This window comes from Cryptomeria japonica, chromosome 11 (genome assembly GCF_030272615.1).
Source record: "Cryptomeria japonica chromosome 11, Sugi_1.0, whole genome shotgun sequence".
NCBI lineage: Eukaryota > Viridiplantae > Streptophyta > Pinopsida > Cupressales > Cupressaceae > Cryptomeria > Cryptomeria japonica.
This window is the reverse complement of record NC_081415.1, coordinates 97,869,330-97,889,120: the sequence shown is the minus strand read 5'-3', so window position 1 is coordinate 97,889,120 and position 19,791 is coordinate 97,869,330. Positions and strand designations below refer to the sequence as shown.

The window sequence follows — 19,791 nt, the reverse complement described above, 5'->3', positions numbered from 1 at the left end:
TTGATTGTATCTCTGTTTGTGTTGCAGGTGGCTGATAAAAAGAGTGACATAGCTGGATCCAAGCAATCATAAGATATAAAGGAAGAACCTCATCATTTGAAGGTGATTTAAGACATACAAAGGATCAGCTCACGGCGATTCAAGGAAGTCGATACAAGAGGACAATGATGTGAAGATGGACAACATTCACACTTCAAGGCACTAGAGATCTCAACACAAAGATCTACAAGGACCTCAACAATACCTAGGAGAAGACGCTCAAGGTTTTTTAAAAAAAAGACTTCTATCACACCAAACCTTATCAAGGTGCACTGTGCAGGAGGCAGGAGCGCTAGGACACAAAACCCGCAGAGAACTCTCAAAACAATTCCCTTTAGTTTGTTTCTACTATCTAAAAATGTTGAATTGGCAAAGGTTTGTAGTTTGTCCACTGTTTTTAACTATAATTATTAATAATAATTGATAATTTATTATTAGTTGATAATTAAAATAAAATTATTGGTAATAATATTGTTTATTATTAATTATTTTGGTATTATTATTGTCAGATAGTTTTGATTTTATGCTATTAATTTTTAATTAATAATAATTATTAACTATCTTAAAATTACTGTTTACTCAGAGATATCATTATTACTTCTATTTTTTATCTTGGTGAAGATTATCAAATATCAATATCATTAATATATTTCAATACTTTTAAATCCAAGTTAACAAAAAAATAATAATAATAACCGTTATTTTAAAAAAAACTAAATAATATTTAAAAAATAAACTGGAGAAAGCCAAAAAAAAAACGAAGTAAATGTCTATAAAGAAGCCAGCATTTATTATTCATAAACAAATTTATTTTGCGATTCATGAACAAATACGGTGTATGTTCTGATTTTTCAAAGGTCTCTAAGATTGATTCCAAGCATCGCATCAAATATTTTCCAGTAGTAGCAACTAGCAACAATGGTTGAAGATTTTTAGAGTTGATATCCCCACTATTTTCATCATTTAATTGTGTATTTCTTGCTGATTAACCAATTTTTAAATTCTAACTTTTAATTCCGGCAAAGAAGTGTTCTCACTTTGGTATTTTTCGAGATTCAAGTAATAAAATATCATTTTCAACTATAGAGTTGTGTAATATCCCAAATGGAATATTTTATATTATTTGATTTACATATAATGGTCAACACAAAATCACTGATTATAGTTTAACTTGTAGTTGTAATAATCCAAACTATCAGTTCAACTGATATGTTGCATGCTTTAGGTTGATTTTTTAATAGGATTATTTTATAATAATCTCATATTCATGCAATCAAGCTATTTAGGATAGAAGGGTTAGTTAAATTCTTCATTTATTTCATGCACTTCTTTTGTAAACAGTATAAATGTCATTTTGGCACTTATGGTTAATGGTAATATTTAAGCCTGCATATTGATGAAATTGCAATCCACCAAGTCCTAAGCGTTACGTTTGTTTGTTTTCATGTGAAGTATAATTTGATAGTTTTTGCAAGCTCTGTATTGCAATTATTATCAAAAGAAGTGCTATAACTTTGCGTGTAAATGTTTCATACTTAATATTTTTATGTGCTCGTGATTTAATTCTGTCTTAACTTATGATTTTTGATCTCTGGATTTAATTAAAAATCATAAATGTCCTTAATTGTATTAGATTATTTTCTACAATAGATATATACATAAAATTTCTTATCTAGCGCATATTTGCTGAAAATGCTTTGTGCACTAGATTGAGAAAAAAAAAGATTAGGTTTTTAAATACGTTCATTTGTGTTGCATATTCTCAAAATCATTAAATTCCAGTACAAAGGGAGCTTTCCTTTACAATTTTAAAAACAATTTACTGTATATGCTATTCCATTTTATATCAGATGAAAAGGTGTGAATTAAAACACTAAAATTGACCACGTGTGAACAGTAAGGCTCTTAACCAAACTAATAGCACTTTCATTATTGCAATCTATCCTCAAAGACTCTTGCAAGAAACCAACATCTCCACACAACCTTTAGATTTGCATTGCATCATTACAAATGTAACTAATTGTCATTTACTCTTGTAGTCAAAAAAACAACAGAACTAAACTCTTGTTCATCCAACTAACTACACCAACAAATAGGTTAAACATGTAACCACTAGTAGACCTCATGCTATCAACTTCACCAACCCAATCTACATCAACTAAACCCTATTTATTTATCTCCTTGCTCACATCATGTCCTTCCTAAAGGCAAATAGACTCTGAAATGATATAAAAATATTAGGAAACCCTCTTTATCATAATCTAATGTTTATTGCCCAAATTGAATAGAAACCTACTCAAGATTCACACTACTTGGGAAATATCTAGTCTTGTGCAAACGATTACATCCATAGAGCTTCCACTGAAACTAATATATGGTACATGACTCATGCCCCCTATCTCATTCTTTCTCTTGAGGCACTACGCCTTAGACAACTTTGTTCCACTGAAATAGGAGCACTCACTAGCTTACAATCCTAGATCCTAACACAATACAACATGGAGTGAGAATACTTCTTTTGACTCTACCAAAGTTTCAACTGTATCCCTTCGTAATCTCGATACCCGAGATGAAATTAGTAACCACGAGATCTTTCACACAAACTATAGCAAAAACTGAGATTTAAGCACCTTCACCATATCCTTACTATTATGGAACTACTTAAATCACACACTAAATTTACACTTCTAGGCTTAAAAGTGTTAAACACTCAGAGGTGACTCACATTTTCTAGGCTTAATATATTGCTTAAGGTGTGTGGTCACACTAAGAATACACTTCTAGACTTAAAAGTGTTAAACACTCAAAATTGACTAGCATTCTCTAGGCTTAATATGTTGCTTAGTGTGTGTGGTTTAAGGCTGGCCTACTATTACTAACATGAAGCATTTCATCAAAACACAAAAAATTGGCAATAAACCAATTATCAACTTGCTTAGATATAAACACTATGATCAAGTTTTGCTCTAACAAATCCCACATTCAAAACGTAGGTATCAAACTTCTGATACCACATCTTGGATGGTTGTTTCAAGCCACACAGAGACTTTTCCAACCTATTAAAAAAAATTCCTTGCCTTTTATGGCAAAGCTCCAGGCTATGCCATCTAGATTTTCTCCTCTAAAGCCCATGCAAAAATGTTGTTTTACATTCCATCTATTCAATCTTCAGTCATACACAACAACAACAAATCAGAAATATCTAATGGAAGTTATCTTTGCAATAGGGGAGAAAATATTACCAAAATCTAATCCCTAAACCTAAGAATAACCCTTTGCCACCAATTGTGCATTGTATTTTTCAATCTTACCATAAGAACTAATCAAATTCTTGAAAACCCATTTGCATCCAATAGGTTTCCTTCTTGTGGACAACTAAACCAACTCCCAGATCATGTTCTTCTACAAGACAGCCATATGTTTATCCATGGCTTTATTGTGGGAGTTCCTATCCTTTAATTCTACAACTTCCCTCACAATTCTAGGCTCATCATCATTAGCAAATAATACAAAAAATAGAACAAAATTTAGGTGGCCTCTACCTTTCAAATTTTCCTCTCTACCAAGTGAACCTCCTCATGAGTGGAGTAATGGGTTTTTCCTCCTTTGAATTCTCATCAAAATTACCCCCTCTACTAATCCTTCATGAACTTCTTATTCTTTATTAGATACAATTTACTTGAACTTTGGCTCAAGTTGCACCTTCCTTTTCTCTTCATTCCATGGTTGCTCTACCTATGAGATGTGATCTCTCTACAAATCACATTTCAATTGTGTACCATCTTTCCTATCCCAAGATTCCAACATATGTAAACATTCACACCTTCACTATAGTCAGTGAAAATACATTTCTCTACTTTGAAGTCCAAGTCACACCTCTTCTCCTTCAAAACATGCACATATGCATTGCAACCAAACAACCTATGATGCTGAAGAGAGGGCTTCTTGTCTATCCAAACCTCCTTACGGGTTTTATCAAAAAGAGTTGATGTAGAAGATTAGTTGATAAAACAAGCAATATTGATTGCTTCTGCCCATAAACTTTGCTCTAATCCAACAACAATGAGCATAATCCTTGTTGTTTCCATCAATATTCTATACATCTGTTGTGACGTATTCACACATCAATATTCTATACATCTGTTGTGACGTATTCACACATTGCCCCATTGCAAATGGGGACCCCTGCTTTTTTTTTTTTTTTTGCTTTCTGGGGTTTGTTTTCCTAGGTTTTCGAGTTTTGTCTGTTAGCCTTTGCTTTTCGAGTGTCGCCAAGGGGATCACCTAGATAGCAAGCTCTGCTTGAGCTAGGTCAAGTTGGTGAGTGATGAAGTCTGGAATGTCATCCTGATCTTCAAGTGTCCTAAAATTTGGCTAAGTCTGGAATGTCCTGATCCTGAAATTTGGCTAAGTCTGGAATGTCCTGATTCTGAAATTTGACTAAGTCTGGAAAACTAAAGAATCCTCCAAAAACTAGATTTTGCAATATAACTCCTGGAGGTCCAAAACCACTCTCAAACATCCTGACAATATATATAGAATATAACTTAAAGTATTCACTTATACTTAAATGTTATATTCCATAAAATGATCCTGACGGAGAGTCCAAAGCGAATTTCGCTCTTGACCCTTCCAAAGGGTCCAGAGCGAAATTCTCCATAAGTCATTCTACTTTGACCAAAACCTAGAACTAACGCATTCCCAGGCTTGACTGAAGGTAAAAACGCTTGTTTGAATGAAGAAATGTGAAAATGAAGTCAGGATCTTGGCCAAGATTAGGAATTTCGCTCCTGACCCTTCCAAAGGGTCCAAAGCGAAAATCTTTGTAACTCTTGTTTTCCTCCTTATTTTGGCTAGGCTTTGGCTTGATGGGAGATGAATGGGTATGTTTTTGCCTTGAAAGGGAGTTTGATTGATTTTGAAGAACAAGATTTTGGCCTAAAGGAGAATTTCGCTCCTGACCCTTCCAAAGGGTCCAGAGCGAAATTCATCATGAACCTTGTTTGTTGCCTTGAGTGGACTAGAAACCTTGTTCCTAATGTGGAGAATGATCTAATTTTGCCTTGTGATGTGGTTTGAAGTTTGAAAAGTGAGTAATCTAGCTTAGAATAAGATTTTCGCTCCTGACCCTTCCAAAGGGTCCAGAGCGAAAATCTTCTTAAAGCTCATTTCCTCCTAAGTTTGACTAATTTTTGATTTGCAGGGTATCTTGGAAGGAAGGATGGACATTCTTGTTGCCTTTGAAGTGTTTGAAAGCATTGAGAAATGAAGGATTTTGGACCAAAAGGGGAATTTCGCTCCTGACCCTTCCAAAGGGTCCAGAGTGAAATTCCTAAAAGCTCTTATTTTTGCAATGAAGAAGATCAAGTTTTGATTTGTTATGACATGGATGGAAGAGAAATAACTTGTCTTTGCCTCTTGAGGTCGTTTTGAAAGGGAGAAATGAAGAATCTAGCCCAAGTCAAGATTTTTGCTCCTGACCCTTCCAAAGGGTCTAGAGCGAAAATCTCTCTAAGAGGCATTTCTTTCCTTGTTTAGCAAAATCTTGATGACCAAGACATGATGAGAAGAAGAATGAGCATGATTTAGCCTTTGAGAATGTTTGGAAGTTATGAAAATGAAGGATTCTAGCCAGGAAAGGAAATTTCGCTCCTGACCCTTCCAAAGGGTCCAGAGCGAAATTTCTTATTAGCCTACTTTTTGACCTTTCTTGGACATGAAACCTTGTTCCTAGGGCAATGAAAGATGAAATCCTACCTTGCAAAGAAGTTTCAAGTTGAAAAAATGATGATTTTTGGTCAAGAATGAGAATTTCGCTGCTGACCCTTCCGAAGGGTCCAGAGCAAATTTTCTCAAAACCTCTTTTTGCTATCAAGTTTTTGCTAGATCAAGTGTGGGATAAGGTAAAATCATGAGGAAGTTGCCCATAAGAGTGACTTTGAGTTGCTAGAAACCATGAAAGATGAAGGAATTGAGCCTAGAAGTAATTTTCGCTGCTGACCCTTCCAAAGGGTCTAGAGCGAAAATCCTTAAAAACATCTTTTCTTCCAAATTTTGAGCAAAACCAAGCTTGGACAAGGGTGTGAGAAGGCATTTGGATTGCCTTAGAGTGGATTTTGGTTGCCAAGAATGCAAATTTTGAAGCTTAATGAAAATTTCGGTCCTGACCCTTCCAAAGGGTCCAGAGCGAAATTTCTAAGATTCCCCTTTTTCCTTGCGAATCAAGACAAGATTTTGGTTTTTATACCCTAGAGAGGAGTGAGAAAAGATGTTCTATGCCTTGGAGGTGATTTGAAGTTGAAAGGATGGCAAAAAAACCCTAAAACAAGATTTTCGCTCCTGACCCTTCCAAAGGGTCCAAAGCGAAAATCCTAAAAACCTACTTATTCCTTTCAAATTTATGCTAAGACAAGACTAGACTAAAAAAAAAAATGCCCTTGAGACTACCTTTGAGTTGATGTTTGTTTCCAAAAGTGATGATTTTAGGCCAAAGGAGGAAATTTGCTCCTGACCCTTCCAAAGGGTCTAGGGCGAAAATCCTAAAAACTCCTATTTTGCCTTGCAAAATCAAATCAAACTTGGATTGGGTGAAAAAAGAGAACTATTTCCTAGCCTTGTGAGGTGGATTGAAGTTGGAATGATGAAAAATGAGCTACAAACAAAGAAATTCGCTCCTGACCCTTCCAAAGGGTCCAGAGCAAAAAACCCTAAAGTCACCTTTTCCTTCAAGATTTGAGTTAAACCAGGCCTAAACAAAGGTGAAAGAGACTATTTAGAATGCCTTGAAGAAATTATGACCTTCAAAAAATGTGAATTTTGAGCTCAAGTGAGAATTTCGCTCCTGACCCTTCCAAAGGGTCCAGAGCGAAATTCTAGATAGGTCCTGTCCCTGGCTAGGTTGTTGAGCAAAATTGACCTTTTTTCGCCTTGTGAGGATCAAACCAATGCTGGCAAGTTGAGAAGTGGATTCAAACTGAAGGAATTTTGATGAATTGAAGTGAAGGAGATGAGGAATTAAGACCTAAAGCTTGAAGTTCGCTCCTGACCCTTCCAAAGGGTCTAGAGCGAAATTCTTAAAACCTCCATTTTTGCCCCAAATTTACATCAAGCTTGGTGTTGGTTGAGAATGAGGACGTCCTTGGGCATGTATCTAAGCAAGTATGATCACAAGGTGAGAAGAATTTGAGCCAGGAATGCAAAATTCGCTCCAGACCCTTCCAAAGGGTCCAGGGCGAAATTCTTATGGAGCCTGTCCTTGGAAAGAATCTTAAGCAAACTTCATTTTGATATCTTCTTGTTGATGATTTAAGGTAGGAAATGCTATGTTGAAATGAATTTATTATGTGTCCTTAATCATCTCTTGTGGTTTGTCTTGCAAATGAAAGAAGACCAGGCTAGATCAAGGACGGCCTTCTCTAGTCCAGCATCAACAAGGACGACCTTCTCCAGTCCAGCATCAACAAGGACAACCTTCTCCAGTCTAGCATCATCAGGGACGACATCTTCCAGTCCAGCATTCCAAGGGAAGGTACACCATCCATCCTGCACATCAAAGACAAAAGAGGATCAAAGCAAGGGTCCGTTGGAGAAGCAGACAGTTCTAGAAGAGTTAATCAGAGTTAGCTTCTCAACACCACCAAATTGAGCATCAACCAAGTGTCTGACAAGGTGGCATCCCAGTCATCACTCCTCCAGTCAGATTGGTCCATCTCAGCGTGTCCAGATTCAATGTACTTGACTCATCAAAGATGGCACTAACTTCGATATACCTACCCCAGCTATCCATTGGTCGAATATTCCAGAGAAGACATGTGTCTAAATAATGCAATTATTTCATTGGTCAGAATTAAGTTTGTTGTAACAAACCCTAATTAGGGTTTTCATTGTAAAATCTCGGCCATTGATCTCAAATTGATCTAAGCCATTGAATTGTATTGTGGGCACTATATAAGCCCTAGCTCTTCATTTGTAAAGGCTAATAGTTAGTCAATAATAGCTAATAGTTAATAGTTAGTAATAGAGGCCAGAATAGTAGAATAGCAATTAGAGTAGATTAAGATGAGAAGGCAAGACATTGTTGCCTTAATTGTAAAGACTTCTTTTCATTGAAGATATGGTGGAATATGTTGTTTTTTTTGCAATGTGCATGGTCTCTTGTTGAATCTTCATTTTGATGATAGATGATTAGATCGAATGAAAGAAGTTGTTGAATGTACCTATGTGGAATCTGTCTAGTCCATACCACTAGCCTCTTACTGATTGTAAGTGCGCCCTGCATGGTCAACTGGCACAAAATGAGCTTAATCTCAAGTCGTTACACGTCCATTGTTCATGCATTATCTTGAATGGTGATCACTATTTGATGGTGTGTGATTTGAACGTATTGGAAGCATTCCCTAGAAGATCACACTGAGTTGATGTCGGATTGTTCAAGCCTAATGGTGAGACTCAGCCCAGTAGGACTCCACCTAGTCGTTCATCCATCTTCTCGCATTCTAGGTAGTAGAATAGACTTCCTGAAACCTGCATCTTTTGTCATTTGTTTGTCTTCCAGTTAGTTAATAGGACCCGTGATTCCAGCAAATCAAACGTTTAGGTCGTCAAGTGTAAGTCCCCTTGTGATTCCAGCAAAATCACATCATACCACAAAGAGCTTATCCACACGTAGAGATCCTACATAACAGAACCTTGGAGTTACTACGACTGATCCTTCAGCGAGATCTTCAGCAGTCGGGAACTTTGTTCAAGAGAGGATAAGATACCTCGGTATTTTATTTTGTGTTTGCATGTGCATAAAAAACACATCAACAACATCCTCTCTACAACTCCATTCCATTGAGAGGGGTGGATGGAGTTGTTTGTTGTCTTACAATTCAACTATCCTTACTCAAAGTTTATAGAACAAAAGTTTACACTAGTATCTATCCTCAAGACGTTGATCTTCTTCTCCATGTGGTTCTCCACAAGCATGTTTAGCTCTCTTGACCTACTAAAGACTTCTAAGAAATAACACCCATTTTTTTGGAGAAATCATAAATGAAGGAACAAAAAAAAGTGCAAACACATCATTATGAACAAAATGTAAAAGCCCCTCGAATATAGCAAAGCCCAAGTAAAACTTAACATGATTTTGTTCCCAAATAAACAATGTTCAAAATTATCAAAATTCAAAAAAAATCAACATGAGCCTTTAACCAAACCTTTTGACTTAAAGGGTCTTAAGGCCATTCTCACCAATGTGGCCCATGCATTCATGCAACAATGCGATCTTTTCATCAAACAACTTATGGTTCTCAATAGCTGGAACCTTAAAATTATCGCATTCAATAAATGTGATACCGTCAAGTCTAAACAAAATTCCAATATTAACTCCATTTACCAACTGCATGGCTCCTCTAATCATTTTACACCCTTCCTTACTCAGAATAACTTGACCATGTATCATTTATTTTACTTATAGAAATCAAGTTCCTTGCCAAACCAAGGATGTACCACACACTAGGGAGAGATTTTGGTGAGGCCCTTAAGTATCCCTGATTTCAGTGAGACATACGGGCTCGTGTGTTTCAGTGGAAGAACTCTGGTTTGTGAGCGCATTATTATTTCTGGGCTGCAAGTATTCATCAAGTTTGGAGACCAAATTGGAGGAGAATCTGAGTGTTGGAGACTCAGATCTGGAATCGTCTACAGCTGCAAACCATCAATTTCTGACCACTTTACAGATGGCTACTAAGGAGCACATAAAACAGACCTAGGGTTGACCATTAGGGAAGCCTAGGGCCACTTTGAGGGCCGGCTAGGGTTTGGAAATTATTCTAAACTAGTTCTGAGTTATTTTTTGGTATTGAAATCTGCATATTTATCTCTGCTCTTTTCTCAGAAAGTTTAAGTAAAGACATTGTATTTCAGTTTGAAAATTCTCGGCAGTAATGAGGGTTTTTGTTGTATTTTCCTAAGCTTAGAAATTATCAGATATCTATATTGTTTAGTTGCACAAATCAGATCTGAAATCTGATCAGAATTCTGGGTTGGAAATAAACATTTTTATATGCAAATAAATTTCCAGATTTTGTGCCCTAGTTTGCAATTTTTTTTGCTTTTTTTAGCACCCCTATTTGGGGATATTACACTTTGTTTCTAAATATTCTACATGCAATGAATTTCTAAAAAGCTATCACACTGGTAATGGATTATACAGTGTACAGAATCCATTTGTAGATATATCAAGCAATAATGCAGTTTCATGCAAGGAGAAACTAACCTTCCCACTGAATGACCTAGATACAGGAGCTTTAGAGTCAAATACACATAAGACTTCAATATAAAGTGAACCGCATTTAAACAACCCATTTTGCTGATCAAATTGGATAATATAATTTATTGGCCACATGCAAATTTGCTTCACAGATACTAGTTAAAATCATAGCAGTAAACACAAACTTCCAAAGTAGGAGAATGTAAACCCTGACAAGATAATTCTCATGTAGAATAGCACAAATTTTAAGAAAAATTTAAAAGCGGTTTCTCAACAACTGCAATTTTTGCAACACCCTCCAATTAATTTTTGTTCTGTACAACTGAGAAACCCAGGGTTTATAACTATTCGAAACAGAAAATGTGAATTCATTAGAAAGTTTATTCATCAATCTTCTCAAATTGCATCGGCCAGTAACTCTAGAGTCCAAATAGAATAGTTGTACTAATTCCTTTTATCCATTACTGCAGAAATTAATTTCGCAAAAAATTTAGCTAGACATCTGGTTCGGTTACCTACATCAACTCTAATATCTAGAGAATGTTTTCGTCAAGAGGTAATTGCCATTCGATTTTCTCTTCTAGATATCTCTTGATCTGCTGAGGAACTCTCATTATGTATCATACCCCATACAAAATGGTTACAAAGTACTCTGGAAAACATATACATGGAACTCAAAATATGATGATAATAGATCATTCTTATAAAAATGCACAAGGTGCAGAAAAAGATATGGCAATGTGAACAAGGAAACAATCCAAAATCTGAAAAATCCAATAAATGTAATCAATGATAAGGAAAAGTGGAGGTGAGAGATTGATTGTTTGATACATATAATTGAGACTCAGAATCAACAAGTGCTTGGCAAGCCAAGTTTTTACAGACATGGACCTGATGGGGGCTTGGAAAGCTATTTTTTTACACAGACTCGACAAAAATACTAGGCAATTTTTAAAAAAATAAAATATATAAAGAATTGTTTCTAATAGTTGTTGCCCGTTAATGGGCCTTCATGGGCTAATCCATCTTCGGAGCCAAATGAAATTGTGGAGTGGTCAAAACCTAAACCTTGGTGGGTTAAAGTCAACTTCAACGGACTTTTAAAAGGTAATCCAAGTCCTTTAGGGGCGGGTTGTGTGGCCAGGGATGATAATGGGACATATTGATGATTGGAGCTCAAAAATTGATAAAGGAAACAAATAATGAAGCTGAAGTTAACGTAGTGCTTCTCGCAATCACTCTGGCATCCAAACTTTCAATATCCAGGTTGCATTTAGAAGCTGACTTGCAAATTATCGTTGATGCCATCTCAAACGGAGAAGCTCAGAATTGGAAAATTAATAAATACATTAAATTAATTACGAATAAATTGAATTGTTTCGAAGATTTTAAAATTTCTCACATAAGGAGAGATGGTAATAGGGTTGCGGATACTCTAACTAATTGCGGTTGTGCATTTAACGATGGTAATGATGGTATTTGGTAGAATGATTTTCAAGGCATGTGAATCGAGGTGGAAAAGGACGAAGTGCAAGCAAGAGGTGATGCAGATTAATTGGTATTCATTGTGTCTCCACATCCAGAGGCGTCTAATATGTGTTAACGGATTTAAAAGTTTGAGTCTCAATCATGGCAAAACATAATCTCTAAAGGTTGTGGGAGCTTTGGTGAAAGGTGCTACAAATGTAGGCTAATTTCTCACTGCGTACAGAGAAACAACAGTTGGCTTTTTTAGGTAAAATCTCTGATGTTCGCAAGAGATATTTTCAGTTTCGATGATCCCATGTTCTTTCAAATTGTCAAAATGATGTTGGGAGAAGATTTTATGGAATTTGTTTTCCATTATCACACAAATGTGGATATTGTATCAATGTACATGACTTGGTGCTTGGATTTCGGTAGTAAAGAGGAAACCAAATGTCTTATGATGGCAAGAATTCAGTGCGAATGGTGCTAGGGCATGGAAGAATTTCTAGGGCTAGCAGTTCCTGGGAAAGGTTTTGTGGCACCGAAAGGAGAATGGGAGCATGTAGCGGAGTGCAGCCCTCCTCTGCAGCCGTTTATTCTATGGAAGGCTGGGTGCTCAATCGATGACAAGAGAGCCAAGGCAAAAATCGGGTGGCAGTTTGTGAAACAATATGTTGAAGATTGGGAGAGGGAGCGCGCGCAATAAGTATGCACAGGACAAGCACCTGTTAGGAAGCAGATAAAGTTTGCTGCTGAAGACTATTGGTACGGACAGGCTCGGAAGAAGAAAAAATAAGTTCAATGTTGCAGGTCTTTTGTTTTTTGTAATGGGTCACTTATATTATCAGTAATGACTAAAGGCCTAGAAAGATTTTGTTTAAAGTTTATAGACTGTAATGGTTGACGTAGTGGGTGAATTGTTGGTACGTGATGGAAAGCAGTTAGTTTGGTAGGGTAGATTCAAGGTATTGGTCTATCAGTTGTTTTTATCTCAGGCCTGGATGTTATTGTAAATTTTTACATGTATTATTTATATAAAACCATACTTTAACCAATCAAAAAAAAAGTTTTTTAAATTTTAATGTGCTTTTTGTTTCTAATTTTCAGCTGTCACAACAGATATTAATTGCCTCTTTCTGCATAAATGGGACATGTACCAACTCCATATTAATATACCCTATAAATATGGGCCAAATCAAAAAAAAAAAGAAAAAGCAATGTTGTTTTTGGAACTCAAAAGAGTTTTTATGACGATGCCATATAAAAGATTTGCATATAGGCTACTATCTTTTGTGCTAGAAAATTAGATGATTGGATTACACCTAAATCACACACCTGTCTCATTGTTGCCAACTAAGAAAATATAGTTAGTGCAACTATTCGTGAAAAAATAACATGAACTATGAGTAATTAGAAACCAAGAAATTAAATGCCACCAAATAATCTGCAAATTCATGAAAGAAGCATGAAAAAGATACAAATGTATGCACATTGAGTAACACCCACAAGAACCGATCAACAAGAGAGGAAAAACTGCAGTAATGGAAAATGAATAGTGAATGCCCCAAACATCTCTAGAACACACATGCCTATGTACATCAAAGGTCAACAAAGAAAAAGTAAAACTATGTGAAGAAAGAATCAAATTAGAGCTCTCGGAAAAGGAATGTACCATTATAAGGAACACTGGTCAGACCACTGGCAGGAAGGCCAACACCAACACCAACAAATGTGACACCAACACTAAATCCCACACCACATCCAGCTCCAACATACCCAATGACTTCAGGACCGAATCCAGGACCCCATCCAACCCCACATCCAACACCTATTCCTAAGCCCCAAAAGGCACCATAGGTTGGATGGACAGGATTCCATCTCTCGTATCTCTTAAACAAATTTGCAATAGTCATAAGAAACTGCAAAAAAAGATCATACATGAATAACTGAAATAAGGCTTCTCTTGTTGCATAAAATTAAAATGATGAATTTCTATAATAGATCTAGGAAGCTGATTTGATGGGCTAGTTCTAAGCTGAAGTGTGGATGATCAAAACTGATTAGTAATCAGAAATTGCATTAAAATTACTCATTCAAAAAAAAATTAAAAGGAAAAAGAAAGAATATAAGCACCAGTCAATTCTACTTATATACATAAGTATCAATGAATTATAATCACTCAATCTCAAAACACTAAAGCCATTCCTTTAACATTGTGCAGGTATATGCAGTGTTACTTTTTCCTCTTTTAAAACCATGTTTCTTGCATCACATCTACAAGTACCAAAAAGTCACAAATGGGTAGAAATATTTATAGAGGTGCTTATCGCATAAGCATAGGAAGGAAAGAATCTCTGCTTTATAACCAACTTGATATGCAATATTCCTTTCTTAGTCTGATTCTCACATGTTTTATACTAATAAGGATTCTTAAGGCATTTAATGCATGGTCTCCACAATTGGCATTTGTTAGAAGATCATCTTCAGCAGCAACACAAAGCATAGATCCTTGCCAGAATAATAAATAAGGTTGCAATTGAGTTGGAAAAAGAAACTGCAAACCTTCATGATAGACATTCAGTAGTTATTCAAGAAATCAAGAAATTGAGAAGAACCATTTTCCATGCATTTCAAGGATTCTTCCCAAACAAAGAGGGTTGAGTCCAGTTCCAGTACAGTGAAGAAGCAGTTGAAAACACCTAGGACCAAAAAACGATCACGCCTTGCAGCTCTATCCATTTGCAACTAGAAAGAAGCAACCAAAGACTTGCATACTCACTAAGTTGTACATAGTGCTATTTTGGTTTGCTGACATAAGTCAGACCACTACACAATGGAGATTGTGCTTTCACAGAGACATTGCTTAATTTATCAAAAAAGGCATCTTTTGCAAAATTATGTATAGTTAAAACTTCAGCAGTAACCATACTATCTTCGAGATAGATTTTATATTTAAAGCAGTGGAAGCTAGTACAAAGACTAAACAATGTGCAGTCTAATTGAAGCATTGTCCAGGAGAAAAGCTCTTCCCTTGAAAACATATCGTGTTGCAAAGACATGCCAAGGATTTTGTATTAAGATGCACTAATAAATAGCAATCAGCTATCCCTGGAGAACGCTACATAATTATGTTGAGCAAAGATTTCACATCAATTATGGGTTACCAAGCAATACATAATGGTCATAGTGAACTCAATCTAATTAAACTAAGAATGCATTTATTCTAGACCTAGAAAGTTCGGTAAGAATAAAGGAAAAATATAGAGTAGGAAATAGAGAAGAATAAATCATAAACCTGCTCTAGGAAATGGACTGAGGATAAATCCATGAAAATACTATGATTGCTGTAGTAGGATAAAACAAATACAGATTCAATTCTTAAGGAATTCTATATTTAGGTGCGTATCTAAATATAGGTGAGGGCTTCCTTGTCTATCAGCATGTCAAGACTTACTGTAATAAGGAAGTTTTCAATGCAAACAATTATGATCTAGCTGGACCACCGGTTTATTCATAGAAGATTGATTTATCTACACAACTGGAAGCACATGAGCCAACAGTTTTTTGACCATTACATTTATCGGCTATATGATTGATGGCTTAAGGTTAACTGAAATTCCATAAAATTTCCATTTTAAATTGTTTTCCCAATAATTCAGTTCATAAACATGTGTAGTAGTTTTACTGCTTCTGCATTTAACGTCATCTTGTTGGTTATTGCTCTATCGACTATAGTTCATTTCAGTGATATCAGAGTTGTCATTCTGTCAAACTCTGAAATTTTAACAGAACTAGGAAGGACCCAACGCAACAAAGTGATGAAAGAGAACAGAAACAAACTACAAAACTATGATTCAACTGTCCCAATCCAATGTCCCCTTTTTAAAATGGGATTTAATAATAAATTACAATATAAAAATAAAATTAAAATTTTATTAATTTTAGTGAAAGGTCAAAAGGCATGAAAATCAAGAGTTGTGGCCCTCTCAAACATGAGATATAAAAGGAAGAAACAATTAAGCATATGAATCAAGGATTAATAGAAAGGAATGGGAAGAAAATAAGGAAGTTACCATTTCAAAGCACAGAAATTATGAAAGGTTGTACTCTTTCAAAGGTTGTGACTCTTGCAAAGGGCAGACATGATGAAGAGGTGTGACTTCTCCCTCACACTGGAATATATAAAGGGAAGACAGTTTCATTTGAGGAGGACATGCAAAAGAGATCAATTTGGAAAATAATATATTTTCTCAAAAAGGCAGCAACAGAGGGTGGTGACTCAATTATAATGAAAGGTGGTGACCCTTTCACCAATAAAGGAGAAATCATTCCAAGCATTCAAGGATCACTTATCAATCATCACTCACAAATAAATCAAATCAGCACTCATTCAATCATCACTCATGAATCCATCAAAAGCAATCATCAGTTATTATCTACAACGAACTAAAAATAATCAGATCACCAATTCAGAGCAGAAATACAAAAATATATCCAGCAACACATATAACTTCAGAAATCCATTCAAGGATCATTCATGATAAAATCCAAACATTGTTCAAGGGAATGTTGTCAATCTATCAAGAAATATCAATCAGCATTAATCAAGCAATTTCATCAAACAATCAGTTTGAATATGAGGAAGTGTCTTGTAGGAGTTGGAAGGATGTAATCCTTTCATGCTCTAGGGCTGGGAGTTAACAGAAACCCTTTCATGCTCTGGTGCTAGGAGTTGGAAGGTATGGAAACCCTTCAATCCTCTGAACAAAGTTAATTCCCAAAGAATTCACGATTTGATTGATTTTGAGGATTGTGCTATGATTGGATAATCTGACTATTATCTTGAATCTATGATGTTTGATAAAGTTATTATATTTTTAAGTAACAAGTATTTTTTAAGGTAAAGAAATCACGAATATCCCAAAAGGGGGCATTACACCGAACATGAAAATTCATGTGCTTCATTACCTAGAGAATATAAGGCAATTCCTCCAGAACTAAGCTGAAATTAACCTTCTGGAATATTTCCACCCACTGCTAAAGAATCATAATTCATATATAGCTAACATGATATGAATCCTAGAAGTGCAGTTCAAACTTTCCCATAGACCCTATGGTTTGTGCTTAAGTATACCAACTTCTTCATTCCCTTAGAGAGCTGTCAACCTTGAATTTTAGTATTTAGAGATATTTCTGCAAAAATGTTCTGTAGATTACCTCCGATTTGACATATCGGTATTGTGTAATAGGTTCTGTACTATATCCAGCACCTGGCATGGATTTCAGACCACATTCTTCAAACATGTTCAGTAGATTACCTCTCATTAGTCAAACTATAGTAGCAAGCCTTGCAAAGTCTTTGAAAACTCACTGGTCTAAGTTCTGAGTGATTTTCAAACGAATCCAAACAGACCATCTTTCCAGAGCTCCCAAAAAGCCCCACCAACATCAAACATTAAGAAAGAAAAGAGTACAACTAAGTCAGGCACAGTTGCGAAAAACTGTTTCTGGGCAAACTGCAAATATTTTTCCTTTTTTACAGTTATGCAGATATGAGACAGTTGAGCTTTTAAGATTTCAAGGCTGGGTTGATTCTCCTGCCATAAGATCAAATCCCCAGTTCACCTAGATCACCTGCTGACACCAACCAGTTTGTATCTACTACTGGAGTACCAATCTGAGGGCTTAAGTCAAACCCAGGCAGCTAGTATGTACATAATTAGCGTTGGGTCTCTAAGCCTCGCAAAGATCAAAAGCATGATTATTTAGCATTATCAACAATTTGCAAATGGAAACTGTGGATAAGGCATTATTTGGTAAATGAATTGCATTTTGATATTGAGTGTACGTATGGTAATTGAATCTGTTTCAAAATGGATGTCTTGGAAGTTAAATTTTCATAAAATTAAAAGAAAAAGGAAAAAACCACATATATTATGATATTTAAAATTGCTGATGAGTCTTAGGATCATTGTCGGATGTGAGTCTGATCCACATTCTACTAGATTCAGACCATCAATCTTGCTAGGTCTGGATCCGGCTATTAATGACAGTTGGACACAATACGGGCATGCTCTATATAACTAATGACTAACAAGACCTTGAAACCATTGCTATTGATTGACAAATGTATTAAGCCAACCCTTGATCTAGACTTAAATACTCTCCTCTTACCTAAGCTATGGCTCTAACACACACACACACAGAGCCAATGTTTTGGGTTAGGGTATGTCGGAACTATTACTGTCGGTTGCCAAATGCGATGAGCTAACCCTCAATCCAAGCCCACTTCGAAGGACCATCAATGGTAGTGGTTTCTAATTTGTAGTTCTTGTTAGCCATTGATTACATAACGCATACCCTATTGCAAGAACTCTTCTATTACCTAAATAATGGCTCAAACATGATCTTTTAACGTTATTTATATATATTGGCACGTCGGTATTGCAAGGTCTAGCTCCGGCTATTAAGGAGAACCAGACCCAGATTTTTGCATTAGAACATGCACTATATATTCAACGACTAACAAGGACTAGAAATCATTACTATTGGTTGTCAAATGCAATAAGCCAGCTCGTAATCCAAACCCACTTCTTAAACATTTTACTATTAACTAAGGAATGGCTTTAGCATGATATTTTAACATTTCCATATATGTACAGGCACTATAAAAACATACCTAGGTTGAATGGCATGTGCTTGATTGGTAAAAGCTTCAGAAATCCTTAACAGAGCTGCTATTTCAAATTGTAGGAGGCATCGTAAAGTTGAAATTGGGTAAAATGTCAAATTCAACTGGCTGGATTAAAGGACTTATTCTACAGCGCTGAATCGTTTATGATTGTATTTTAAATTGTCAAAAATGAAAAAATAATAATAAACCATATTTATTCGAACTTTAGCTAACAGAATCTGAACTCTCTGACACCCAGTTGCAATTAGAGTACTTTGATGCAGAAAATTTCTCGAAATTTTGAAAGGCCGTACCATTGCAATGAAGACATGTATTGAATGAATTATACACACCATATTCAGTGCCCGAAAGCTGAGATTTTTTGCAGAGAACATGAAATGGAATATGCAGGGCCCATTAACAGAGCAAACCAAATGCACAAGATACAATAGATTGCGAATGCACAAGATGAAATGGATCAGAAATGGGTTGAGCAGAGAGCAGATTGTTTTGAAAACTGCTCAACTGCAGAGCTGACGTGTCAATTACAAAATAGATAAGATCTAATTATGACAAAGGCAAACAAACGACCTACTTGAGCTCCAGGTGTTTCTTTTGCTAAGGACGCGGTCCCATGCAAGCGGCTTAAAAACATGAAATTATAGAGACAAAGGGCCAATGACACGAACGAAAAGTGTTATATGATAAATTAAGTAATATCTTCAACAAGGACATATTGCATCAAGGTTTCTATCTATTGAATGTCGATATTTGTATGTTAGGGTTGGGATGACAGATTTTGCATTATAGAAGTTCGACATATGTTAAAATATCTAAATAGATTAGAAGTTTGGCATATGTTAAAATATCTAAATAGATTAGAAGTTGGATATATGTTAAAATATCAAAAAAGATTATATAATATGTAAGGGGCTATTGAAATAATTGGTATTTATATTTTCAATATAGAAAAAAATATATATTTTAAGAATAATTAAATGTTTCTAATTTGTATTGTCTTGATGGTTGAATTTTTGAGTTGGTTGCTAGACATAGCAAAATTGTTTAGTAGACATTAGTTGGTCATTTTTTGTCAAGTTTTGCAAAGAATTGAATAGTACTTGATTGATGGTTGTTAGTGTATCAAGAATTGTTCGCTTTTTAGATGTGTGTTGGTGTTGTGTGTAATTGAGTTGTTTTGTTGATGATTGAGGTTGTTTTGGAAGTAGGAACCCAATTTTTTCCCTACTTTATGTGTCCTTTATCGACAAGGCTTTTTTATTGCTTTCTTGTCGACCATTAGGGCATGAATTTGCACCAAGAACCTATCAATGTTGGTTGTAGCTATTTTGGCTCC

At 35.6% G+C, this 19,791-nt stretch overlaps 1 protein-coding gene across 5 annotated transcripts in view; it reads right to left on the bottom strand.

Annotated features, from left to right (window-relative positions):
• The window catches only part of LOC131041320 (uncharacterized), a 39,703-nt gene extending 20,547 nt beyond the window's left edge, over window positions 1-19,156 (bottom strand). The window contains exons 1-2 of one of the 5 annotated variants that reach the window (XM_057974361.2): window positions 19,030-19,156; window positions 13,434-13,680 (exon numbers count right to left, since the gene is read on the bottom strand). In XM_057974361.2, the coding sequence (XP_057830344.2) occupies window positions 13,434-13,680; window positions 19,030-19,089 (307 nt within the window). In that variant the 5' untranslated portion in view covers window positions 19,090-19,156. Of the gene's footprint in view, window positions 1-13,433; window positions 13,681-18,440; window positions 18,590-18,748; window positions 18,995-19,025 lie in introns of those variants that run through there. The other 4 variants (XM_057974364.2, XM_057974360.2, XM_057974362.2 and 1 more) reach the window with 4 other exon arrangements.
• Between the last annotated feature and the right edge of the window lie 635 nt (window positions 19,157-19,791).